The following is a 27550-nucleotide window of genomic DNA, read 5'->3' as shown; positions in this document are numbered from 1 at the left end:
TACCTGAGAGCAAACTGACACCCTCAGCCGACCCAAGCCTCCCTACATAGCTCACACCCAGGCACCCGCTGGCCAGGGCAGCCCCAGCTGGCCAGGCAAGCATCCAGGCCCCATGAGGGAGAGGGAGGGAGGGGGAGCTGAAAAGCTGCAGCTGGGACAGACCCAGTGCAGCCAGCTTACCTGAGAGCCGGTTCCCACAGCACAGGCACAGCAGATACTTACCAGGCCCAGGCATGCAGGGAAGCAGCGAAAGGCGAGCGCCCCCGACCGCAGACGCGGCGCCACCAGCCTGCAGGGAGTGCTGTGACAGGCGGGCCAGGACCCCCTGTCATATGCACCCCCCGGGACGAACCCGCAGGCACCCATAGGGACTAATAGTCGCAGCCGACCCACCGTGGCAGAGTCTGCATGCGCTCGACGGCCACCCAGGGGAGACTACAAGGATCCATCTCCATCCAGCATGTCGCCCTGGTGACACTTGCTAGAAGAATCGCGAAAAAAAACGGAAAAAGGAAATAAATTTTCTAGAGAAACATTTTTAGCTCCTTACTCCTGACGCTAGGCAAAAAACTGGAGACTTGTCAGCAGGTGGGGGGTTGGGCCACCAGCAGGGGCCACCCCAAGGCTGTAATTGGTCTTTAGTTGTGTGCCTAGCGTCCTTCTCCTGCAGGTGGCGATATTACCCTACCATACAGGATCTACGATCTGTTGCCCTGTTTCCTTCAATGAACGGGAGAGAAAAGATGTGAATGGAGCCTAATACAAAGCACATAGAAACGCATCACACTCCTGACAGGGTGCTAAAATGAAAGAGGATGCCTCCGCAAAATGAATCCAGGTGAAGAAAAAAGTCACTAGCACTCCAGCGTCAATACAAGTCAATATTTATGGACTACTGTCACATCATCACAGACTAAGTAGTCAATAAATATTGACTTGTTTTTATGCTGGAGTGCTAGTGACTTTTCTTTACTAGGAGCCTAATACATTTGCCCACTCCCCTTACAAGATGTATAAAAAACATACTACCCCTGCACTTCTAAAATAATACCACCACCTCTCCCCTCGATACAATAATACAATCCTGTTCCACACCCCCACACAGTCACATAAAATAAAAGAAAGAGCCCCCTCCTGCTTACCTTTTTGCCTGGCCGAAAAAGGATACGAGTGTCTGCACAGAGAAGCAGCTATGCGGTCTGCAGACCGTGTAGCTGCTCCCGCGAGTCTTGGACCGCGTGCCCGACTTGTCAGCTGGCTGCGGGCCACATAGTACCGGCTCTCGGGGCGCAATTGGCCCACGGGCCGGTACTTTAAGACCCCTAGTGTACGAGCCAATTTTAGAAACAGAACACATTATGTATTATGTAATGGCAGCAACAGTTTGAGCTAGGTATGTTACAGTAGAAAAAACAAAATTTCCTCAAACCAAGAGATTAAGGGCTGATTTGCAACCTTGTACTTGACAAAAAGAACAACCTGGAGGTAGGTTGAATGTATATTTTTAAAATGCGAAACTCTGACCATTACAGAAAGGAATTTACAAAAGAATCCGTAATTCTAGCTTGCTAAATATTTTCTTGCCTTTTTTTTTTTTACAAAAAAACCCAAAAAACTCTGTTTAGAAGGCAATGTTAAAGAAAAAGATCTGTCTCAAATCCAGTACAAGTACCCGTTGCCCAGGCGATATACTGGTCCCATGGTCTAGACAAAGTCCACCTATACAGTAACATATCCCCATTACATTATAGAGGGCACCATCTTTGGGGGCTTTGCAAAATCTCACCTTCTCATTGTTGCCTGAAGCTGCCCAGGGGGCATCACGCACCACAAAGCCCTTGGATGGCTGGGGCTTGGACTCTTCCTGAGAGTGGGGCTTCATGAACGATTGCATCGCTTCATTCTCCGCCACATCAGCCATCTAAAAAAGGGCAGTGTCAGTTAAAGCTCATTTGTTCCAAAGCAAAGATTTTTTTTGAACTAGAATATTGTTAACGTTTGCAAATTATGGCACTTGAAATTATGATTTCCAGACAATACCCAAGTAAAAATCAGCCCCGATATTGACTGAACACACTTACATATTCCTCCTCCAAATTTAGCAAGTGATCGATGGCTTCATCCACATCCTCCGGTTTGCCCATTACAGTCACACAGTCGGGGTCAGGGGCTCCAGTTTGAGGGAAGCGAATATCCACCTGGAAGAAGGGGGGAGAAGGGTTTAAAGTAAACCTCTACATTCCCATTATCATACAAATAGGGCTGCAACCAACTAATCGATTAAGCAATAATAAAATCGACGATGAGTAGCTGTCAACTATTATCATCGATTAGTTGGTTGCAGCCCCTGGCTCTCTCCTCCATGCTGGGAAGGCGGCACAGCAAACAGTGGACAATTGCAATTTGAAATGGCAAATAGCAGGCTGGTTATTGCACTAACCCGCTAGCTGCTGTATTAACATTCAGCTACCGTCTGGGGTATCTTGCCACCGGCAGCTGTCATTCCCTGGCTGAAGCTATTTAAGCGCCATGTGCTTACAATTATAGATATATATTAAAAAATTATAAAAAAGGTGGGGAACAAAAAGTCATTTTTGGTTTCAGCCTGACAAATTCTGCTGCAGGAGCTGTGTTGCAATTTAGTGCAATGGCACCCCAAACACGCCTCGCCCGCTTGGTACCATAATGCTGTGTGATTGCAAAAAAATTTGTGCATGCAGTACTATTCTGAAGTAAATTTTTTTTTTTTTTTGATGCTCGATGGACGTTTATTGAAGAACTTTGGGAGAGATGGTTAAGGCAGAGAACACCCGGGATGACTCCAAAAATAATGAAGTATTCACGGCAAATAGAAAACCTTCAATCAAATCTGGCTTAAATCTGTGTCTTTAGCTCCTGCCTATGAAATACTTAATGTAATAGCTACCGGTCCATTTCAGAATCACCACACTTCAGTAGAGGACCAACTTCCCTGGCTCCACATGCATGCGCAAGTTGCTTCTTGTCATCTCCATCCTCAAGCTTCACTCACTAGGCATCAGTGTCCGAAGTAAACTTTGCGTGTAACCCTGCATTTGTGTATTTCATTTTAAATTAAAGGATGGGATTTTAATTTTTTTATCCGAATAGGCCAACTAAATCGATGAACATAATTACCTGCAGCCCTACATACAAACATTGCAAAACCTTATAATCTGCTCCATAAACTGTTTAGCCTGTGCCTTTTGCAGAAGGAGAGCATTTGAAATAGTGAAGCTATGAACAGTTCAACTTTTTTGAAAATGGTAATGAGCTAAAGTCTCATCCCCGTCACTATTTACTTCCCTGACATTTGACTGCCACAGGGAGGGCAGAGGTGTCTGACATACAAGCTATGATTGACAGCTTGGCTTCAACTTTTCTGTGTTGTGCTTAAGACATGATGGGACTGAGCAACAGGAAAGCAAATAAATTGGGAGAGACCGGAACAGTGTTTTTCCCTGCTCATCAGGCTGCATTTAGCAGATTACAAGCTGAATAGTTCATATGTTGGCCGTTTCTGAATACATTTGCTATAAACCATGGAAAGGATTTGTACTCTATACATTTTTTTTCCCCACCTTTTACACAAAACGCATAAACCTTTGTTTAGAAATACCCTTCTGAAAGTACTTGCCTTAAATTCATCCATGATCTTGCGTATGGCTTTCCCTCTGGCCCCGATTATGCGGGCATGAACGCGATGGTCTAAAGTAATGTCTTCTGACACCATCTGTTCCAGATCGCCAACAATATGCATGATCGCTTCCTTTGCAGCCTCAGTGTTCTTCTCATAACCTGTGATGGTGATCTGTTCCTGGAAAGATTAAAACAGAGAAATGTAATATCGGAATTGTCTGATAGGAGCAGCAACACAGAGAAATGGGCTACATCTGTACTGTCATTCACAATCAAAGGAGGATGTACTTTATCTTGCTCCAGGAACATAATATACCAATTTAAAACTTAACTGCAGCTTCAACCCCAGTGTAAAAACGCATCAATTTAGCACGAGTTAACAGATTTTTTGTGATTTGATGATTTGTTTGCAAGTTAAGCAAATGTGTCAATTGTTTATATATCCATGCTGATCTGAGATCAAACAGTTCGGCATGCAATTAAAGCATATTGAACAGCCTCCTGACTTGGATTAGTTATAGATGTAGCTTTCAGATACATTTTAGATTTTTACAATCAAACGTGCCATGTTAAATCTTGTTGATGTGATGTTTAGCAGAATAAACATCACTGTATTAAAATGTTTACCTGGCTGTCATCATTCTTGTCGGGAAACTGGATGTTAACATCATGCTCAGTGCGGATCTGGCTGATGACAGCACCCTTACGACCAATGATCTTGGGATGAAATTTGGGATCGACCGTGATAACCAGTTTAAAGCTTCTCAAAGCCTGCAAAACAAACATAAAAATTAACAATGGGGTAAAAATTGTGTTTTGCTACTCCTCCTGCTCACAGTTTAAACTGATCAGCATCTTCGTTTGTAAAGTTTCAAGAGAAGTCAATGTTCACAGTTAAAAGAGCATACACCCTATGAGGCTGCATTCCGCAGCAAATAACTGCACCAAATATACATAAAAAGAGTACATGTGCATAAACAAGTCCTTTAAAACCAAAAAAATGGCGATTGATATTTTCTATGCTTTGATGCACATTGGCACAAGATGGGTGCCCTAATTTATATTAGTTATTGTGAACACTAAGCAAATCAGCACTGCAGCACACCTTGCAGGCAAGAGATGCATCTGGAGTATTATTCTAGAACACAATCCATAGTTTCTTACTGACCATTACAAGGAACATGTAATTTGTAGGCTCCCACTACTGACCACTTTAATAAATACTAGATTTTCTAGATGTCTCCCTGGTCCAATGCTTCAGGCTCCAGACTGTATATAAAAGCAGAGAGTACAGAACGCTTTTACAAAGCATTTTAAAAGATATCTGTAAGCAATGAACAGCATTCTTGATGCCATTAAAGCACCCTTCAGCTCCAATTTGAGGCCATATAACACTAATTATAATGGGAGAGCTGCCTGTCACTTCAGCTGCTGGCAGGCTTTAAACAAGTTGTAAGTAGGTTTTTTTTAAATACTTTTTTATGACTGTCTAGTCAAGAGGCTTCAAGAATAGTCTACAAAGATTAACAGGAGAGTCTGTGTTGTTACATATTAGACGCAAAACATTAAAGCCACTATTAGAAATATTTCAACTATTTACTTATACAATATTGATTCTAGAAGGAGTCATGGTTTCCTTTAGTCCACGTTTCCATAAGACCGCTGAAAAACAAGAGCACTGAACTCCTAGTATCTTCTAAGACTCACCCGATCCTCCTGCTCAGCCTGAAGTTCCTTCACTCTCTCTAGAAGTCCACCTTTGGCTCGATCTAGGTTGCTGGAAAGCCCAGTAATGGTAATGATGTCAGACTGGAGTTCAGGAGCGGGCACTTGGATGTTGACCTGCAGCATGAGTATATGCGTAAAGCAGAAGGACCATTACATTTAAAACCATGCTTAGTAAAATTACCTAAAAACACATAAATAATGCATCTACAACTGGAAATAAGTTGTGTGGACCCAAAGGCTATATGGACAATGTTTAAAACTTGCTAAAGCCCATTCTGGTGGGCTTTAGCAAGTTTTAGCTTCATCGTGTATTAAAATGAATATTAAAACTCCAAAATCACCATCAACATATCCCCCATACTCTCCTCACCCCTTCCCACCTCCCCTTTAAAAGGAAGGGGGAGGACCACACAACCACCCCTACCCTCCCGCGCGAGCCACCATGCGCTCCCGCCTGGCGTCCAGATTCCTGGGAACAGAGCCCTCCTGGTAAGTGCCTCTGCACCTTCCCCCACGCTAGTACTTCCACCTGAAATTCAGAAGGCGGCCATACCAAGCCCAACAATGGGGTACACCACTCGCCGCTCAGGATAAACACCTTTTGCCACTACGGCACACCTGGGGGGGGGTCCCCATCTGGAGCCACACACATACAGGAGGATGGTTGCCCTCCCTGAATTGCACCTTCAACATTTCCAACAATGTTACTTCCTACTAGTACACTCACTGACGGTTACCTATTCTTAGCCCCCCCATCTACACTTTCAAGATAGAAGAGCATTCACTACCCAGGATTACCTAAACATTGCTATAACTGGTCATTTCACTCTCCCTAGCATAGGGAGTAAATGTCATACTATTTTATTACATAGGTCACTGAAACGTGTACTGTAATTCTGCCATTATTGACTTGCAGAATATTCTGAGTCTTGGACAAAGTTTAAAAAAATAAATAAAAAACTACAAATCTGGCACTTTACAGGTTAAAAAGCATATAAAGGCATATTGTAATGCATTTAAAGGTGGTTTCAATTTTGTGCCTGTACACCATGCTTTAAAAAGAGTCGGTTTGATGCCTTTGAGACATAGGATTTTATGCTTTCACTTGCATTTTAATAAGGAGCTACTGTATATGGACCTGCCATCAGGCAGTTGCTTTTACACAAGGCACTGCATATATGAGCCGACTGGAGTGCGCTTCACTAAAAGATATGTCTGCTCTAGATGAGAAGCATCACTGTCCAAACTAAATGTTCACTTGGTAAGAATTAATGTAAATACATGTACATAGCCGAGCCATTAAATCACATTCTACAGATAACATTAAATTTGATTGTGAAATAAGACCCAAATTTGAAAAAGGCATGACAAAAAACAAAAAAACAAAAAACACTTTAAAAAGTCTTACTGCACTATATTAGCACCCACCTCAAACTCATCCATCATCTTACGAATGCCAGACCCTTTCTGTCCAATGATGTAACGATGGAGATCGTATGGGACCTCTACTTCAATACTGACTGGTACTAGAGCCTGCAGAAAGAATAGGTTAATGTCAGAAATTCAAAATTAGGTATTACTTCATGCGTCATGGGGGGGAAAAAATGACTAATGAAGAAGCAGTGTTCACATACTTTCAGTGCTTCAATGGCTGTATCACATCTCTCCTTGCGTCCAGATATGAATATGATGTCACACTTTTTAGGAGAGCCAGGCTCAGCAGCAACTTTAGCTTCTATCCCTTCCTCTCCGTTTTCTTGTGCTGGTGACTCAGCGTTGGGAGCTAGTAAAAAAACAAAAGTGGTATTATAGGATGCCAGTGTTCAATTCGATTGCTTTTCTGAGTTGACACTTTATAATATACTACAGCACTAGGAGTTTTCATACCTCCCTGAAGGATCTCCTCACGGTCAGGGAACTTAATCTGCACTCCATGCTCTCTAGTAATCTGCTGGATTTTAGATCCTTTGGGTCCCATAATAGATCGATGGTATCTTTGAGGAATCATGCACTCAATGGTCACCTGAGCCTCCTGAAACAGTAATATCGCCACATTATTGCCCCAGTCATATACAAGTGCTACGCCTATAACAGCACACAAGCTGGTAAGCTGCACCTTACCAAATCCTCAATGATGTCCAGGATCTTCTTCTTTGCAGCTTCAACGCATTCTTTTGCACCTTTCAGGGTAACACGCTCACTCTGCACACCAGAGCGAGGAAAGCTGACAGTTACACCACCATATTCTTCAGCGATATCACGCAGCACTTGTCCCCGTCGGATCACAAAGTGACGATGGTGTTTAGGATCCACAGACATGAAATCTTCTACAACATTATCCTAAAAATAATATTACATGCGTGTTTATATAAACACACACGGTTCACATCGGAAATACAGTATTTCAGGGTGAGAACATTCTCCAATATAGTAACATTTCTTTGCATTTGATTTTGGATGTGGACAACATTTCCGCTTGCCCGCTGCTATATATTTTCAGTGCACAGTATTCAATCTACAAACTTTTTTCTAATGCCACATAGTTCTGTGTTCGGAGAAGAGCCAGTTATGTGACTAACAGGTCACAAGACCATGCTGTCCTCTTGCATGGCCATTTTGATACTTAAAAGTACCCAAAGTCTTACCAAGCTTTTGATGAGCATCTCAAGTTCCTTCTGAGCATCCTTCACAGACTCATCTGTGCCCACAATGGTGATGAGCTGCTGGTCTTTATCCTCAGCAGTGGGAAAGATGATACGGGCTCCTGTCAGGTCACGTACTTTGCGGATGTTTCCACCACCTTTACCAATCAGGAATTTGTGGTATTCTGGCTTGGCTCGCAATTCAGCAGTAAAGCTCTTAGTTTGCTGAAAGGAACAAAATGAACCGTTATTACAGTCTACGCAAAATATTGTGCCTTAGCATGACCACCCAAATTTAAAGTTCATATCCATAAATCAGAAATAGTCTCCTTTTTCAATTGCCAGAGTAAGGCAATCCCTTTCCCAAATAAGCCCCCAAAAACAGTGCCACTTGGAGAAATGGTCCTTGGCTATCAACTGGAACAGAAAGTAGGCAATGGATGGGTGGAGACTAATTGAAAAATGGACATGACACAGCTAGTTGTAATACAACATGTGAATGAAGATTAGTCGGCTATATAAAATTAATAGATGTACTGTACAGATCAAAGCCTACATATACAATGTTTATAGGTCTTCAAAAAGGCTGTTCTTGTAGTTTATGGCAATGACTTTCTACAACAAAGACAAAATGGTGCTTACTAGTTTACTGGAACTCGACAGCTTACCTTCTCCTCTGCCAACTGCAGCAGCTGTTTCTTGGCTCGCTCCACATCCTGAGCTGGTCCACGGATAGTGACTGTATCACTGCCAGAGCCTTCACTTGGGAAATGGATGTGTACACCTCCACACTCTTCCATGATGGATCTTATGAAGCGTCCCTTGGCTCCAATTAGCGAGTTGTGCAGTTTTGATGGAATGCTGACCTCCAGTTCTGTGATGTTTGCCTAGCATTATGGACATCAAGCAAAATCAGTAAACAAAAAAACATCCATTGCTTCATGTTGTCAGAAGTGTGGGTTAGGCCTCAGTCACACAACGCAAGAGCAAAATTGTACGCATATTTGTAAATGCGTATAGTGGCGAATTGTATGCAATATCAGAATGCATAATTTCTCATAGAAACTTTTATGTACTGTATACGCGTACATACGCATATATGTGCGCACTCGTGTAAAATGCGCAGAAATTGTGAGCCCGAACGCATCTGTAACATTTTATTTTTGAGTATCTTTACGTAGCGCAAAAATACGGCTCCATACGCAGCGCAGCGTATTATATGGCAGTGTGAAGGAGGTCTAATTGTTAACTAAACATATTTAGACCTTTCATTTAAAGGTCAGATTAGGAAAGTAATTCTGTGGCCAGCTTCAACATCTAAATCAGCTGGTAAAGACTTGTCCCTAAAAATCAAATGTTTGTCAGAACTGGAGAGAAAGAAGCTATTCATGACTTGCAGAATAAAATCCTTTCCCCCGGTCCTCCATTTTAGTAGTTCCTCCCTACCTTCCCAGTCCTCCATTTTACTACAACATGGATATGGACTTACCAGTTCCTTCTGGATAGCCAGGATTCTATCACGTGCAGCCTCACAGTTGGTTTTCTTCCCGGTGATGACAATCATTTCTGAGTTACTGTTTTCAGCCGGGAGGTCAATCTTAGTGTTCCATTCTTCACGAATCTGAACGTGGATGGAAAGGTATACAATGCCAAAATGAGAAAAGTTTAGATTTTAGGCCACAACAGTAAGGTTCTTTATTTGAAGCCATAAAACAAACCTTCTTAATGTTGGCACCACCCTTCCCAATGATGTTCTTGTGAAATTGCTTGAAGATTGGCACAGAGATGGTGTAACTGTTCTCCACCTACATACAAGAAGAAGTGGTTATTCGATCTACGCATATGCTACTCTATACAATACCATCAAAGATCACCAATTTGGACAGATTTCTCATGAATGCTCTGAACTGAACAAAAACTCTGAACTAAAACAAAAGCAAGGCCATCACATTTTAAAACAAACTATGGACACCAGAAATAAAGAATATATGGACACCTAAGAATCTGCAAACGCTTGTTGCTGCAGTGCAGATGGGCAATGGATGCAACAGGCAACCTTGCTTGCTTTTCTTGACATCATGTCACCATCCTTTACTGTCATCTGCTCTCCATTTTCTCCACCTCACGCTTACTATTTTACTTTCATCTGACTATACATTTTGGAGTACATAGTACTTCCACAAAAAAAGAATTACCGTATTTTGCGTTCCAAAGAGCCAAGGTTGCCTACCCCTGACCATAGGACGCAGGGAGGTCCAGTGTGCCTTATGGAGCACTCGATAGACCTTAGCTTCTGTGACAGAAGCTGCAGTTAGTGACCGCTGAGACAGGTGGCGCTGTGATTACAGCACCACGGTCTCAGTGATCACACAGAGCAGACGAAGAACGTCCGTTCTTCATCAGCTCTATGGTGGTCTCGATCACCACCGCTCGGTTTTAAATACAAGTGATATAATCAGATCACTTGTATTAAATGAGCAGTGGCTCCTACTGTACATTTAACTCTGCTTTAGCAGGGCTAAATGTACAAAAAAACTACTCGCCCGGTGCCCGAAATTGCACGTCTCTGGCGTCGGGATTCGCTCCATAAGACGCAGGCACATTTTCCCCCTCCTTTTGGGGGGGGAAAGAGTGCGTCTTATGGAGCGAAAAATACGGTAAGTGTCTTAGAAGTTTTGAACAGTTATGACAGCTCTGCCTAGCTCCAATAGCTTATGGATCCTCAACAATTTTGGAAATACTTTATCTGGTACAAAACAAGCGGCCAGTTAAAGCAGCGGCTGTAGCTTGATTTTTTTACTTGTAACATATTGCAATAAAACTGTTTAATTGAGAATAAAGCCTTGGAGGTACTGTACACAGACTATTAACCCCTTCGTGACTGACTACGTACAGTGTACGTCGCCAGCATCGGGGCTGTTTAAACAGACTCCCGGCGACTTTTCAACTACCACCATTTTATTCTATAGGTTCTTGGCATTCAGAAAATATATAATGTTGGGGGGTGTTACGTCATTTTCAGGCCTAAAATGTGGAATATAACATGGGTGCAAAAATTGAAAAAAGGGCCTCAGTCATGAAGGGGATAATATGTTTGCATTGCTTTATTAATGCACGAATATGTTAAAAAAATGAGCAACACTAATGACTGAGGACAGGCATTCAGTGCTAAATATATGCAGGCAACTGTCAATTTTAATTTGCGTAAATCTGGCCGTGTAGAGCATTAACTTGAGTAAAAGAGTGCAAGAAGTGCTCAGTGATTCATCAATTGGAAGACTTCTGCAGTCACACACAACATTCCATCTATAGCAGGGGTAGGCAACCTCAGCTCTCCAGCTGTGCTGAAACTACAAATCCCATAAGGCATTGCAAGCCACAGGCATGACTACCAGAGGCAGAAGCATGATGGGATTTGTAGTTTCAGCAGAGCTGGAGAGCCAAGGTTGCCTACCCCTGATCCATAGGAAAGTGAGCAAACCTTTCAACCCTCATTTGCTTTAACAATGACTGTCACGAATAAGTAACAATAGCAGAGCACAAACTTTCATCAAGCAAGCACAGGCAGATCTAACCTGCTTATGCAGTGAAGTTTATAACAATTTCTATTAAACTTCCATGGTCACTGGTACCGATATATAATAACGTCAAAAAATTTGAAGTTGCAACAAAAACATTTGATGAGAACGACAAAACCTTAATGGTTGCTAAAGGCAACAAACTTTTTCCTAGATTTCATGAACAGCCAAGCATATGTTGTTTTTTTTTAAAGGGGTATAAAAGAACATGTCCCCAACATTTAAAGCTCATTAGCCCATTAAAACAACTTATAGATGCCCACAAGAAATGTACATTTTTGCAGTTATTTTCACAGTAAAAGTTTTTTTTTTTTTGTTTCAGTGTATGTATTTTCTAAGTTAGAGAAATATGGGGCGAGTGAAAAACACTCATCCCCAACATTTCAAGCTGACCTGTGACCCCGAAGCTGTCACAGGTCGGCTCTATTGATCGGGAAGTCCGCGAACACATACCGCCGATCGCTGACTTCCCGATCCTCTCCATGCAGAGAGATGACTGTCAGTCACCGCTCCCTGCAGGGATTCCCCGCCCCTCTCCATTTCTCTAGCACCGACTGAAGGAACAGACGGGGAGGGGATGGACACAGCTGGCTCTGCTTATAGAGAGGCAGAGTCCGCTATCAGCCAGCAGGGTGGATTTGGACAGTATTGTCGGGATAAGGTGCAGCTCTGCGATGTCCACATATAGTGGGCAATAGCCTCTTATATACTGAGTTTTGGGTCACCGGAGCACAGTCATATATGTCCTCCTGTGACCCTGAAGAGAACTATGGCCAAAAAGGGTTAGGCCATAGTTCTTTTAAGTCATAGGTAACTTGCAGTCAGTGACTCACTGGGTACTGAAGCCATAATAAGGACAGATTAGTACTGTCACAGGTTTACTTTAACTGCAGGCATATACATTAGTGTGAAAGATTCTTTAGACTGCGTAAAAGCTGCCCTTACCATCTCTGTCAGCATTTTTTGCAGATACTTCGTGCACTTCTCCACCTCATTCTTAGGCCCACGCAGCTGTACTATGTCACTCTTGTTAGCTGGATCTGGGAAATTAATAATCACCTAGAAAGGAAATAAGCATACTAAAATCAAGAAACAAAGAACATTTACTGAAGTAAATTGTGAGATTGAAGAAATATCTTACATCAGGAAATTTCTCTCGGATCTCTCGAATTCTTTCACCCTTCTGACCAATTATTGTACGATGGAACTTTTGATCAATGATCAAGTCTTTTGTGCGCTCATTCTCCTAAAATGGAAAAGTTTGTGTTAGTGGTTGGTCTCCCTTCCGGGAAAAAAAAAAAAATACCCCAAAACATGTCTGTTTAACTTACCATTCGTAATGCCAACTCCAGCAACTCTTTCTTTGCTTGCTGTACACCTTGGGGATCACCTTCAATCCGGATGGCACTGCTCTTTTCACTGTCCTGGGGAATACGCACTGACACTTTGTATTGTTCCTTGATCCTGTTAACTAGAGAAAACACCATTATTTTCCTAAACGGCTTTCTGAAGTTTTGATTTAACATGCCAACATGTCTTTGGAAGAATTTTTAAGGTTTAAAAAACAAACTGCCTTATTTATTGGTCTTAAAAGAGAATTTTCACAAGGAACAAAAGATATAAAACATACATGAGGCAGAAAAGAGCGAACAGTGTTTAAGGCACAGACAACCAACATTTAAAAGTAGAATTATGAGGCGAGTGATTTTCACTCAGCCTCATAATCTGAGTCGACCTGTGACAATGAAACTGTCACAGGTCGGCTCAGTAGATCGGGAAGTGAGCGAACACATACCTGTGCTCACTCACTTCACGATCTGTAGAGAGAGCCGTGACAGGGGAGGGACTGGATTACCCCCTCCCGATCCTCCAGCGCTGACTGGCGGAACGGACGGGGCAGGGGACGGGTACAGCTGGCTCTGCCTCTAGATAGGCAGAGTCAGCTGTCACTCACGCAGCTGGGTGGATCCAGACATAATTGTCTGGATCCGTTCCGGCGTCTCAGTATACCGCAAGCTGTAGCTTGCAGTATACTGAGCTTTGGGTGACGGGAGGACGCTAGTTTGTGTCCTCCCGTTACCCTTAGGAGAACTATGGGGAAAGGCCCTAACCCCATAGTTCTCCTTTAAAGGACAGCCCTATGTTGTTACTCCAAGAATCACACCTGTACTAGAAACAGGCCAGCAAGAAACCGTATAACAGCAGAAAATCTATTCTGTACTGTGAACACAGTCCTTGCTTAAAGCAAATGCTAAGTGTTTGGGTTCCAATGATCGAGTTAGTGGAGACTGGCAGTAGATTGTCCAAGTCCAGAAGTGCTCAAATGGTCAAGTGCAACTAAATACAAGTCTCCAGCACCATCAACCTGGGGGTACCAGAGCCATTTGCACAACTGGCCAGTATGACCTATTCTAATAGCTTGCATCAAGCCATCAACTACCTTTCACATTGGACTAGGCCCTCAAATGAGCTCTACAATAAAGGCTTCAGACAAGTATTTGTTTGCACTAAGCAGATCGATCACAAACTCCAGTGGTTTCTAAGAGCAGATTTACATCGAATGCTAATGTGTAATTAACCGAAACGAGTTTTAAACGTTTCCTAAAACAGACTCCATTTAAATCACTTTGTATGCAAAATGCAGAATGTAGGGCTTAATCTAGCAGCTGATTGTTAGGGGGCTAAGGAGTGGCAGCAATCATACAGGAAAAAAAGTGGGTAAATGCCTAATATCACCTAAACTAAAACCTTAAAGAACACACCCAGAAAAAAACCAGACAGAAAACTGGATATACATACTGTTTGTTCCGCTCTTTCCAATAAGGTGCCTGTGAAACCGATGGTCAATGTTTATTTCTGCAAAGTCCATTCGAGAAATCTAAAAGATTAAATACAAGAAATTAAAAAGGCTAAGCAATGTAAATAAGAAATCATTTCTCTTTAATTAAGCCATATGCTATAATTTTTACAAATGTTCAAAAAGTAAATTCATTCAATTGATTTTCAAAAGATCAAACTAGAAGAAAAATAAAGTTCCACATTATTTTTATTTAAGGATAATCCGTAAGTGGCATCATGAACATAACAGCAAGGTCTAGTGGAAAAACATGCAACTGACCAGGTCAGTGACGAGCACTTCCATCTGCTGTTGGGCAACTGCGACATCTTCTGTGGGTCCCTCCAGGGAGATCTTATCTTCCCCTTCGGTAAACTCAATGTGCACCTACAGAGACCAAAATCAGAACATTATCATAAACGAGACCTTCAAATGTGTAACCAAGTCCACTCACTACAAAAGGCAACAACCTAAACATACAAAGGCTAACCTCACCTTTGGTATTTGCTGTGTGACCTTTGCCAGGTTCTGTCCTTTTTTGCCAATAATGAACCGATGCAACCAGGATGGAGCAGTGACAGTTGCCACTGTGAAGCTGTTTGCCTTGACAAGACAGATTACAATCATGTAAGAGGTCTTGAATAATATCTCTTGTAACTAGAAGAAACCATGCACATACTTGTCTTTACCTTCGCATACACTTCGGTCAATGCCTGGCCCAGTTTCTCAGGTTCACCCCGCAAGATGACAGTCTCTGAACTGCTATCACTGGGAGGAATTTCTACAGACACTCCAGTGCGCTCAAGGATCTCCTGCAAGCTATTGCCCTTTGGACCAATGACATACTTGTGTTGAGACTTTCTCACTTCTACAGCAATGCTGGTGGTTTTCTTCTTCTACAGGAAGGAAGAGGCGGACATTAGTTTCAAGTCCACTTGAGATTTTTGAAAGAACAAGTCACAAATCCAACATAATCATACCAAAAACATTCCTATTTTTATTCTCAACCTTACTTTTTATTCAATCTAAAGAAAGAATTTCCAGCAGGCAAACAGTCTCCTTTACTTTGTCCTGTATCACAATATGTACAGGAATGGCTCAATAGATAACAGACAGATAACTCTTCTTTATGATATTGGGTTATACTCGGGTTAAAAAGGTGCTTCATGCCCATGTTGGCAGTTCTAAGGCATGTACAAAGTACATTTTACAGTGCAGATTTTTTTTGTAGAAACATATGCTACACAGCAATTTTAGATGTCGCTTTTGTGAACCACAGCCAATAAGAGTGAATAGGGAAACAGGACAATAGTCCTCAAAGATCATTGCAACTAACAGACTCGCAGGACATGGTAACCAAACAGTAAAAGCCCTGGGAGCTGTATTTTTTGTATACCTCTTTGAATGAGGTATCCGTCTATCTCCCACCTTAACTGCCTTTAGGCGATCCCTAAAGACTCATCTCTTCAGGGAAATATATCCCACCTCAACCTAACCGCTCAACCATCATGTTCTCAAACAATTCATCCCCACACAGCTACCTCCTCATGTATCACTTCCCCCTCCTCTTAGATTGTAAGCCTCCAGGGGTAGGGCCCTCCTTACCATCTTGTCTTGTGATTGTAATGTCTTCCTTATATTGTAAAGCGCTGTGCAAACTGTTGGCGCTATATAAATACTATGTAATAATAATAATGAAGATAACATGCTTTAAAAGTCAGTTGGATCACCTTTTAGAAAGATTACATTTTTTGTTACAGAAAACCAACTAATATGTAAACTGACTGGCGCAAGCACCAGTGAAATCTTAGCAATTCAAGAGCTTTCCAGTTCCACGAATACCTATGGCCACTGATTTGCTGGAGTGGCTACATGAAGCTTTAAAATTATTAAGTTATTTCGCATGAATATGAATAATGGGGAAGGGGGGCACAAACCTTAAACAGTTTTTTTGGAAGCAACATTGTGGCTGTAATACTATATTAGATGTAACCATTAAAAGCTAGTTTCTGATAGGAGAGTGATTTAAAGGCCTTATCACTACTGGCATAAGAATTCATATATGAGCAAACAGCAGATTACACGCTTCCTCACCTTCTCTTCATAAATTTGCCGGATTCTTGCTACTGCCTGGGCCAACTGATCTTTCTCTCCAGTGCACACAATCTCAGTCTTGTTAACACTTGGTGGTGGGATATTAATCCTTGTTCCAGTTTCATGCATGATCTCATTAACTGCCTTGTTGTATGGTCCAGCAATGAAAGGGTGGTAGGCCTTCTCGATGTCCAAACGTTCCACTGCTCGTTTATCCTGATGGGTGAGAAAACCCATATGGTTAACGGTTTGAATGGTTCACATGTAAACTAGGGGGCAACAAGATAAAAGAATTCACTTTTTTGCATGTCAGCAGTTTCTTACCTGCTCGGCCGAGATGAGCAGAATCTCATGCCGGGCTTTTTCAATGCCCTCTTTGGTGCCAGTGATCTTAATCTGGTTACTGGCATCCTCGGGCCGGGGGATTTGAATCTTGGTAGCGGTTTTTAATTCTAGGTCCTGTAACTTTTCTCCGTTTTTACCGATCACAAAACGGTGGTGTTCCTTGGGGATAGCAACTGAAGCTGAAGCCTGTGAGAACATTACAAAAGCTTAGTTAGGTGCGCATGAATTACCAGCAATGACCCGTATATACGAATGACAAATATCAGCTTAAAGTCAAACTCCAAAACCTTATCATTTTTAAACTTTGGTAGATAAGGGAAGGGTCAGAAACTGCATTAGGTTTCTATTGCTGGTCCGTACCCCACTTAAAAATGTCTTCTCCAATCCTGACCAGCCAACAGAGTGTCACTAAGACAGGAAATGTGATGGATCTCTGGTAGCGAGAAAGAACAAAGTAAATATTTATTATGTGTGGAGGGGTTATAACACCTGCCAGATTTTAACCCCTTCCCGACTGATGGGATTATCCAGTCATGATGGTTCAAGTTCAATAACGACTGGTGACGGGATAATCCTCGAGTGTTCCTCGGAGTCAGAGGTAGACCATCAGCAGATTAGGTGGTCACAGCACTAGGATCACAGTGATAGCCGATCGTTGTGATCACAGAGCCGGCGGCAGCAGCAGCTCACTGTGTTGCCAGGTATCTCTAAGAATACGGTATTCTTCTCAGAGATACTAAGTTTTAAAGCCCCTGTAAAAAAATATTTTTTTGTAAAGAAAATATAGTGCTGAGGAGGCTATTAAAGATAGGAGACAAACATACCACACCCTAACATTGCATTACACGTCTTGTATTTCGTGACCTATAATTACCAAAATAAACTGAAATCCCAGACATAGGATATGCCCTATAAATTAGGACAAATAGTAGAATTTATTAGGGCTGCAACAACTAAAATCGACCAAGTCGATTATAATCTATGATGGAAAACGTTAACGTTTTCCATCGGTTAGTTGACATTCGATTAGTTGCTCTGCTCACGGCTCCACACGCTGCTTCTCCTCCCCGCTTCACCCAGCTCTCAGACCCGCTCGCCGCTGCCAGACCCACCCACACAGATCCATGATCGGCACAGGGAGAAGCAAGGAGGAGCAGGCATGGGAGGATGGGAGCCGCCGTCAGACAGGCCCACGATCTCGGAAGAAAGTTGCTTGGAGACTGCTCAGCTAAGACTTTCGCCCCACATGGCACAAATCGCTGTATTCATGTATTGCTGGTATAGTGGGATTTGCATTCCTCTATAGCCGATGGTACATTGTACTGTATATATCATACAGAGCAATGTACCATCAGCTATAGAGGTACACAAATCCCAGCAATTAGGGTTGCACAGATACCAAGTACAGTACTCGGTACAAGTACGAGTACATGTACCGATACTTTTGAGCTCCAAGACTAGACTAGATAAAAATTCAGAAGTTAGGAGGAAGCTGTCATTTGTAAGGATCACACGGAGCTCCTGGGATTTGTGCATCTATGTTTTAATGTATGATTTTGTTTTTATAAATATAAATAAAGGGATGCACAGATACCAGTTTTGCAAGTACGAGTACTGGTACTTGCCGAGTACTTACAAGTACTGATACGTTTAGTGTCATGTGACAGTTTTTCTAAAACAATACAGACTAATGATTTCAGGACCGTGGTGGAGCGCCAGAGCCAGGTCCCAGCTGCAATCTTGGTAGTTCTCATGAAAATGCCAAGTATCTGCACTGGTACTCGAAAAGTATCTGTGCATCCCTACCAGCAATACATTATACACTGTATGTATAATATATTGCTGGGATTTGTACTACTCTATAGCTGGTGGTATTCTGCATTGTGTTGTATAATGTATTATTGCTGGGATTTGTAGTCCTCTATAGCCGGTTTGATTCTACATTGATTGCTGTATAATTTTACACTTTCCATTTCACTATATTGCACATTTTTTTTTTTTTTTAACACACTTCCATCACGCCAAGCTTGTTCCCATGATGGACTATAATCTCAATACAAACTAGTAGTCCATCACTGGAGCCATTTTTTTGTATCAGATTAAAACAAATGTATTAATCATTAGCTGCAACCCTAGAATGTATGAATTACTTTGTTAGCTACACTATGTACACATTCTTATTGCCAAAACTGTGAAAATGTGTTTTGTTTTTTATTAAAGAAAATAATTTATATATGCATACATGTCACATCAACTTAAACCATTTTTCCCCTTTAAAAACTGTATATAATGTGTAGGTTCAACGAACGAGGAAGATGGAAATTATGGTCAAACCCAGCAAAAATTGCAAAATTGCTCCGGTCCCCAGCAACGAAAATATTTTTTGAAGCAGTGCAACTAACGGGATAATTGCTCTTTGTTGTCCTGCTCTGGTGACACCTGAACCCACTCGTGCATTTTGAAAACCCTTCTGGAGGCTCTTTCTTTTGGGGTGATAACCCCGCGTCTCGGACAGCGGTGGGAGTCCAAGTTTACCAAGGAAATAGATCCCATTCAGTGACATTGTTTCATAAGGATACTCTCTTTCCATAAACAACTACATGCATGTATCGTGGGATCTAACCAGGATTACTTTTTACCGGCTGCGTACAATGTGAGTACAGCTCCGTTTTTCTATTTGGGTGATATATCTCTTTTTTTCACTCACATCAGAGACTTCCTATCCCATAGGAGATTCAAATGTTCAATAGCCGTATCTTTACATTCAGGTGATTCTAGGGAAGCATTTTAATTGCAAGCAAAAGCACACTGCAGAAGAAGCTAAATAATACATTCTGATAGCTATGCAGATTGTATCTGCAACGACAGTACATTACAGATTCACGGGAAGGTAAAACAAATGGCCATGTTCACAACCATCACACTGCATCTGTCCTGCACATGCAGTGTTATCAGATAGAGGTGAATAGGGTCATTTCCATAGACTGGAGACAGCCCCATTCACTACAGAAAATGATGCATATGCAGGACAGCAGGGAAGAGAAGTGCTTGGGAGGATGTAAACAAAGCAGCAATCACCACACTGCATTAACAAATGTATTTTCATTAGCTGTTCAGTAGTGTAGTCGGATAGGCTGCATTATGCTAAAGTAAACGCCATCAGAAATGTCCGTTCCTAATCATATAACTGGTTCACTGATATTGCCTGCAGTTGTTTTCTTGCATAACATGGACTAATGTTACCTTTCCATTCAGGAAGTAGCTGTAAACGTAGGAATGCAATCTTTGCATGAGCTTCAATAAAAAGCAGCAGGTAGGACTCTGCATGACTCCATGGCTACACAACAACATGCTTGTTAAATGTGTTCCCATTGCTTTTATACTCCCTGCAGACATTTTCTACGAAAATGCCATCTAAATAATTTTTTTCTAAGTTTCTCGGTGCACTCATGTGCCCACAAAGGTCTGACTGGTCGGTGCATCTCTGCAAGCCGATATCACTGTGTGCTATGGGGTTCAACAGTGCTGTCACCAGCTGGCTTCCATAGCATTGTTGGCCAGCAGACAATTCATGCCCACCAGCTGCAACAGAGAAAGCCAGAGCTTTGCTGGGCTATGTGACCGCATGGAAAAACTATTTGGATGGCAATTTAGTAGAAAAGTTCTGCAGCGAGTATAATAGCAAGGCAACATTTAGCAGATATATTTGTTGTGTAGCCTTCCTTCCAATTTAAACACTGCTTACATATTTTTATTGTGTGGTCAGTTTGAAGTGCAAATCGAAAAGAGGGGTTGTTCCCTGGAGTTCTGATATACCTTAAATTTCCCCTTTAGTATTAATCAATCATTTGAATAGGTCCTCAAAGGTCATTTAACCAATTTCTGGTAAAACACTGTTACCCTCTTTTTTGATCAGTTTGAAGTGCCCAGGTTTGTGACAAGTTACACAAATGGACATCCTCCCATTCTGCTATACCTCCTATGGTTCACAAGACGGTGGTACACAAGGCATTTTGAAAAGCTGTTGCTTTATCCAAATTCCCCAACACCAAAACCTACCCCATGTTACAGGACAGCAGTGCCCAGTAAATACAGCCTGCTGAACATTTAATTACACAGCACTCCAAAACTAATGGTCATTCACACAGAGGAAAATTGTAGCATTGCCGAGACTTGAAGGTAACAGGCAGAAAACATCACAGCAATTTATAACCGCAAAGAAACAAATTACTCTGATCAGACACAGAGGTGTTTGTGTAATAAAGGGCTTTGAGGAGCAAAGCAGAAAGCAACTCCCATCCTTCGATACATGGTGCATGGGAAACAATCCTCCACTGACATTAGATGCTGCCAGAATAGTCTGTTGATGAACACTATATTAAAAGCGTTCCCCAGAATGCGGTTAATTTAACCTTGAGGGGATTTCGATTGCATCATGTCCATGAATACTCTCTGCAATCTCCCCTTAGAGACTGCACATCGCTCTCCTCCAGCCGATCGGTGTCATGGGAGTAAAGTGTCAAGGCTACGGCTCAACATCTGCTCCAAAAGTACACCTGTAGTACAGACTTCTTACCTGCGTCTGCAGCCGTGTCACTATCTCTTTTCTTGCCTTCATAACCGAATCGAGTTTTCCAGAAACCATGATGGACAAGCCTTGGTCTTTGGCCAGAGAAAGCTCTAATTGAGCCCCAGTCTTCTGCATGATGTCCAAACAAATCTTTGCCTGCTCGCCCTCCCCAAACTGAGCCATGTCCTTGTACCTGCGTTCCTCCAGAGGGACATGGAACACCTAAAAAGGCAAAAACGGAAGCACTCTCAATAATCATAATTAGTTTCTTGCAGAGCAGGAGAAATTAACTTGCTTATAAAATGTGTTCATCCAACAACACTCCTATTCTTCAGAACATTTTACTGAACCACGTAACACATGAAGCACAATAATCTTTCAGGGCAAGTTAATACAATGCAGAAGTCCTTTTCATAGTTAAAAGTCATGTTACCATTGTCAAGCAAACCGCAGTGCATAATCAGTGTAGACTTCCTCTATGAAATATCTGAAAACACTACAGAAAAAAAAAACAAAAAAAAAAACTGCATAGCGGAGGTCATTATGTCTACAATCACTACAGATCAATTTTGAATTACTTTTCTTTTTATATAAAATGAATGGGATTTTTTTTTTTATTGTATACATTGAGGGGATTGAAGGTTCATTGTGGGAAAAAGCCAACAACTCCAAGCAGAGATTTTGCTTCTGGAATACTAAACATTTGTAAGATACAAGTTAAGAGAACTATAGGGTAACCTTTTCATACCACACTTTTCTGTAGGGTCACGGGAGGACATATACTATCCTCCTCCTGTTACCCAAAGCTCAAGATATAGCAAGCTATTGCCCGCTGTATACTAAGAGCGCCACAGACTGAACGGATCCTGACATTACTGTATCCACCCAGCTGCTTGAGTGACAGCTGGCTCTGCCTATCTAGAGGCAAAGCCAGCTGTGCCCACCCCCTTCCCCCGTCCGTTCCTCCACTAAGCGCTTGACAATCAGAGCAGGGAGGGGGGAATACCTGTGGGGAGCAGTGGCTGACAGTCACCGCTATCTGCAGGGAGATGATCGGGAAGTGAGCGAGCAACGGTATGCATTCGCTCACTTCCCGATCTATAGAGTCGGCGTATGACCATTTCAAAGTCACAAGACGGCTCTATAAGGATGAGGGAAAATTACTCGGCTCATAGTTCTCCTTTAATGCAAAACAGCATCTCCAAATAAAATATCAGCTTGGGGCGGATTAACCCTGCAAACCACCTACAATACAGTGGGACTGAAGGCAAAAAGCCAAGTACATCTTTGTAATACATATCTTTACTGTTTTACCTGTCCAAGAATTTCAAAATATTTATTTAGCCACTTACTGCGGAGCCAGGAAGATTGCCAATACTTCCTGGACCACTTTTCTACTAACCCAACCAGCAGTGTCGCGGGCACACGTCATTATGTATACACGTGATGTCATTACGCATGTGCGCAGTGATGTCACATACACTTCACTGCCGGCTGCCATGTTGGTGATTGATACTGGCAAAGAGGAGGGGACATTCATCCTGCAGGATAAGGTATGCTGCCGGGTCCCCTCCCCTCTCTTGCAGCTGTCGGGCTCTCAATCCAATCTAAGATCCAAATGCATAAATTTTCAGAGGGGCGATACCAAAACGACATTTTGTCACTCCCCCTCTGATGGTGTCACCCGGTGCTGCCCGCACCCCCCTTGTGTCACCACTAACCCAACAGATGTGATAAAACTGGTTCACTGTCAAGGGAACAGGCTCGCAGTGCAAAGCAGCAGAAAAAAAAAAATGTTCAACTCTCCCCATATGTCACCTTTAAATAAAGTCTAATAGCAAGAAATTCAAATAAAAAAAAAAATAAAAAATAGATACATCAAATAAATGGTGTTTTTTGCATTTGTTTGTTAAGGTTAAAATATATCAATCAGTCCTTGATGTATGTGAACCAAAAGGAATAATAGAGAGGGAATGTGGAATGAGTTGTTCAGGTCAATTCAGGTAAGTTTTACCCGCTTGACACAACAGAATCTGTTGAAGAGTAAAATAACCGTATCATAAAGATCTGAGGTTCTTGAAAGTACTCATTAAAGATCACTACAAAAGGGTTTCTAAAAACCTGGGCTTAAGAGTCCACATTTTAGCATTGCTGCATTTTTACTTGGCATGGGTGCCCTACAAAGACCAGTGGAAGGGCTTACAGTGGAATTCTCAAACAGGTGCCAAAGGTGGTGACAGCTCAGATCTGCAGGTATCCATTAGAATTGATAACATTTATATTCAGGGTTTAAGCTGAAGAAAATGAAAGCGTTTCAAAAGGAGGAGTACAACAACCACTTCCATCATAAAATGTAAAAAAAAAGAAAAAAAGGTAGGCAAAACGAGCAGCAATTAGTTTTTTTGTTTTCTCGCGACCACATGGATAAATCACAGCATTACTGCAAAATGAGGCAAAAGCTAAACTGTGGTGAATGTACAACTGGAGACAATGAACTCTGAAAACTAAAACCTCTTTTCCATTGTAAAGCAAACTTTGTAGCTTCCTATGGGCCTGTGTTCACATCTTCACGTTTTAGATGCAATGCGGGTGCAGTTTGTATGCCGCTTCAATGATTGGAGCCTTATCGGCTCTAACAAGTAACACAGTAGGGGTTATCGTAGTAAAACACTTATATGCTGCTTTTTACACTGCTACAATGCCTAACACACCTTTGTTTCCCCGTTTATGCATTGTGGTAAAAAGAGTTGGTGCATCTGTATTGGTTTATAACAGACCACCATTACTGGCTTTAAAAAGGGATCCTTTGTAATTGTATATGCACTTACCCCAAAACAAAGGTTTAAAAATGTAACTATTCCAATTTTTGTTTTGCAGTCGTCAATGAACAGACCATGAGGGTAAATCTGTCCTGCTGACAACCAACAGTGTATTTCCCCTCAATTTGAGTGACTTCCTGTCACAAAAACACAACAGGAAGTAGTAGGAAATCTCTTGGAACACAGGCAAAAAATAAAGCCTGATAGGAGTTTTAACCATTCTTTACTCTATAGCCAAACCTTTCCTTTCCAGTTTTGGTTAGATACACTTCCAACTTGGCAATCAACTAGCTTTTGTCTGACACAACCCCAACATTATCAACGTAAAAAGTTGCTGGCCCAACCTGAGTGATAACGGAAGACTTAATGGGCCGGATCTTGCTCCATGCACCTGCTGGTTCAGAAGTGGTCTCACTGCCAACTGCCTTTTCTGGGAGGGGTGGGAATGCATCTTTGTAAGTGGGGGGATCATTTTCCTCCTCCGATCCGATGGTCGCCACTGTAAGAAACCCAATGGGTTATGCAAGTTCTATTCTAATGAAAGTAGACAAAGGCCATTGTATAAAAAGGTAAAACACAAATCACTGACCTCTGACCGCTGGTTGGGTCAGCCCACTGCGATGCTCATCAAAGCTTTCCTGGGTAAGAACCGCCACCGAGCTCATTGTCCCACGCAAATCCGTGTAACCACTGCAAAATGAAATATCTTCATAATAACCGGAGTATTGGACAAGAAAAGCGGTTGTTAATGCACACTAAGAACTAGGCTCTCTTTGCACATCAAGCCATTTAACCGGCAGACGCGCTACAAAGTGCTCCAACATGAAAAAAAAATGTAGTCTAAAAGAAACAAGATTTCAGCCTCTGCTATTTTCTGTTCTTCTAGACTGGACAAAGTTACTCAACAGACATTAATCAACAAGCCGACAGACATCTGAAGTTTAACTGATGTTTCAACCTTCATGTTAGACAAATGAAGCTATCAGAACCACAGCTTTGCCTGGCAGCAATGACCGTACTAAAAGTATGCAGCATATACAGCTATTATGATCTGCCGGTTTGTACCCCCACACCCTTCTAATAAGACATGTCAAGAATCAGGGCAGGTCAGACAGGTTTATAGGCATGTACACTCACTCACTTCTTGGCCAAAACCAATTACCGGTATGTGGCAAAAAGTTGTAAACAGGATGCAATGCATATATTAGTTATATTGATTAATGAAATTGTAATTAAAGCTAATATAATGTAAAATAAATTCAACATCACTTCAGATATTTTAATTTCTGAGCACCCATATACATGGAAATGGAAAGTGCTATAGGAGGATACCTTTGTCATTAGATGTTCCTTCCCTGAAGGTAAGCCAAGGTTACCTTCTAAACGCTTTCATTTCTATGCAACGCAACTTTCTAAACTGCTAAAACTTGATTAACAGGTATCTTAAAGTGAACCTGTGCCAGATCATACATACTAAAGTATTTAGATATTCTGAAAAAGCAGTAAAAAAACCACTTTAAATGCAAGTCCTCAGTTATCTCTGTATCTACAAGTCTTGTGAAGAAATTGAGTTCACAACACAGAGAAAAAAAAAATCTTGGCAGCCCTATAAAGTAAAGAACCAGCAACAGTTTGTCTTTGTTGCGATCTTTGATATTTAAAAGGAGAACTACGAGGTGAGTGCTTTTCACTCATCCTCATAGTTCTAGCCGACCTGTGACAATGAAATTGTCACAGGTCGGCTCAGTAGATCGGGAAGTGAGCGAACACATATCGGCGTTCGCTCACTTCTCGATCTCGTCACGGCAGAGAGCCGTGACAAGGGTGGGACTGGATTCCCCCCTCTCTGCTCCGATCCTCCAGTGCCGACAGGCAGAACGGACGGGGGCGGGTACAGCTGGCTCTGCCTCTAGATAGGCAGAGCCAGCTGTTACTCACGAAGCTGAGAGTATCCAGACATAATTGTCGGGATCCGGTAGCTCGTGGTATACTGAGCCTAGTGTGACGGGAGGACGCTAGTTTGTGTCCTCCCATTACCCTTAGGAGAACTATGGGGAAAAGCCCTAACCCCATAGCTCTCCTTTAATAAACTCACATTAAAGCAGCTAGAGGGATCAGAGAAGACAACTCTTGCTTGTTAAGAATATGCAATTAATGTCAATAGTCTGGTCACAGGTGCTCCAAGCCTATAGGTACCTTCAAGTGAATCAGTTTACTTTATAATGCTATGTTTATAGCCTTGCTGGAATAGACTAACGATGGCTGATCCTTCAATTCCACAATGGACTAATGCCGAGATCTTCACAAATTTGTCCAACACTGGAGGTTGCCCAGAGCAGTGTTTTTCCTTAGAAAATAACCTTTTCAGCCCTTAATGTACCCACCCCAACAAGACTGTCATAGTACTGGTCCATTTTAACACCAAGGCTGCTGAAAGGAAAAGTTTAAGTAACCAGAAATGCAGTTGTCATTCCTCCAATCCTTTTACAACCTACCACACTACAGCTTGGATAAACTGGCATCAGTTTAAAAATGGCGGCCTTGCAGACAACATGAGTAATTTGTCCCAGCCATTCTGGACTAGGCCTGATTTCAGCTGCAGGCCACTCAGGACACACTGACTGTAATTTGTGTCACAAGTCCTTTGGCGTCAATATTCAGAATACCTTTCATAAAATACACCCAGCAGACATAACTGTTATGCATCTACTATATAAATATAAATGAACAGGGATTGAGCATCATGACACCCTCTATGAATCTTTACTCTGTGGCCTTATCACATATCTAAGCCGGTCCTTGTGATATCTAAATTGCAGTGTTTCAGCAAATAAATATAAAAAGCCAAAAAGGAATATTAGCCTACGAAAAGAAGGCCTCGAGATTAGCGTAGACTGCAAAAGGCAAGGTAGAGATGTGCCTACTACGAACTCTGAAATGGTTTTTAGTAACCAAAGGCTTTAATTTATTCACTCAGGCCTGGAAATATTAAGCGATACACAGAAGCACACATCAGACTTACCAGCTAAAGGGTCAAAAGCCAGAAAGTCCGTCCGGTGAGCTGAACGCCTTTTTCAGCCTGCCAGCTTCTGGAAAATAAAAGACTGACATGAAGACCAATTCTTATACCCACATACACAATATGAGAGCATCTACAAAATCTAGGATGGCAAAATATAGTTCTAAGCCCCTCCCCCCAAAAAAGCAATGAAATGCCTGGTGACACACATGTGTAAACCTATAAAAAGGTTACAAACCAAATAGATGCATCAGCAACAGTT

The 27550-nt window shown here is 41.9% G+C and overlaps 1 protein-coding gene across 2 annotated transcripts in view; it reads right to left on the bottom strand.

Moving 5' to 3' along the window:
* HDLBP (high density lipoprotein binding protein) overlaps nt 1–27550 on the bottom strand; it is a 51553-nt gene that overhangs the window by 7302 nt on the left and 16701 nt on the right. Inside the window, exons 2-27 of one of the 2 annotated variants that reach the window (XM_018563495.1) lie at nt 27292–27358; nt 24855–24959; nt 24614–24768; nt 21457–21672; nt 16860–17066; nt 16536–16751; nt 15131–15337; nt 14937–15044; nt 14724–14828; nt 14405–14483; nt 12937–13076; nt 12747–12851; nt 12551–12664; nt 9746–9832; nt 9517–9648; nt 8696–8914; nt 8031–8252; nt 7507–7725; nt 7273–7417; nt 7020–7168; nt 6814–6918; nt 5365–5499; nt 4285–4428; nt 3656–3835; nt 2082–2198; nt 1787–1921 (exon numbers count right to left, since the gene is read on the bottom strand). In XM_018563495.1, coding sequence (XP_018418997.1) covers nt 1787–1921; nt 2082–2198; nt 3656–3835; nt 4285–4428; nt 5365–5499; nt 6814–6918; nt 7020–7168; nt 7273–7417; nt 7507–7725; nt 8031–8252; nt 8696–8914; nt 9517–9648; nt 9746–9832; nt 12551–12664; nt 12747–12851; nt 12937–13076; nt 14405–14483; nt 14724–14828; nt 14937–15044; nt 15131–15337; nt 16536–16751; nt 16860–17066; nt 21457–21672; nt 24614–24768; nt 24855 — 3642 coding nt within the window. In that variant the 5' untranslated portion in view covers nt 24856–24959; nt 27292–27358. The remainder of the gene's footprint in view (nt 1–1786; nt 1922–2081; nt 2199–3655; nt 3836–4284; nt 4429–5364; nt 5500–6813; nt 6919–7019; nt 7169–7272; nt 7418–7506; nt 7726–8030; nt 8253–8695; nt 8915–9516; nt 9649–9745; nt 9833–12550; nt 12665–12746; nt 12852–12936; nt 13077–14404; nt 14484–14723; nt 14829–14936; nt 15045–15130; nt 15338–16535; nt 16752–16859; nt 17067–21456; nt 21673–24613; nt 24769–24854; nt 24960–27291; nt 27359–27550) is intronic. The other variant, XM_018563494.1, reaches the window with a different exon arrangement.

The sequence above is a fragment of the Nanorana parkeri genome, unplaced genomic scaffold (assembly GCF_000935625.1).
Source record: "Nanorana parkeri isolate BGI_ZX_2015 unplaced genomic scaffold, ASM93562v1 scaffold667, whole genome shotgun sequence".
NCBI classification, from domain to species: domain Eukaryota; kingdom Metazoa; phylum Chordata; class Amphibia; order Anura; family Dicroglossidae; genus Nanorana; species Nanorana parkeri.
The sequence above is the reverse complement of the archived record's forward strand: the minus strand, read 5'-3'. Positions and strand labels throughout refer to the sequence as shown.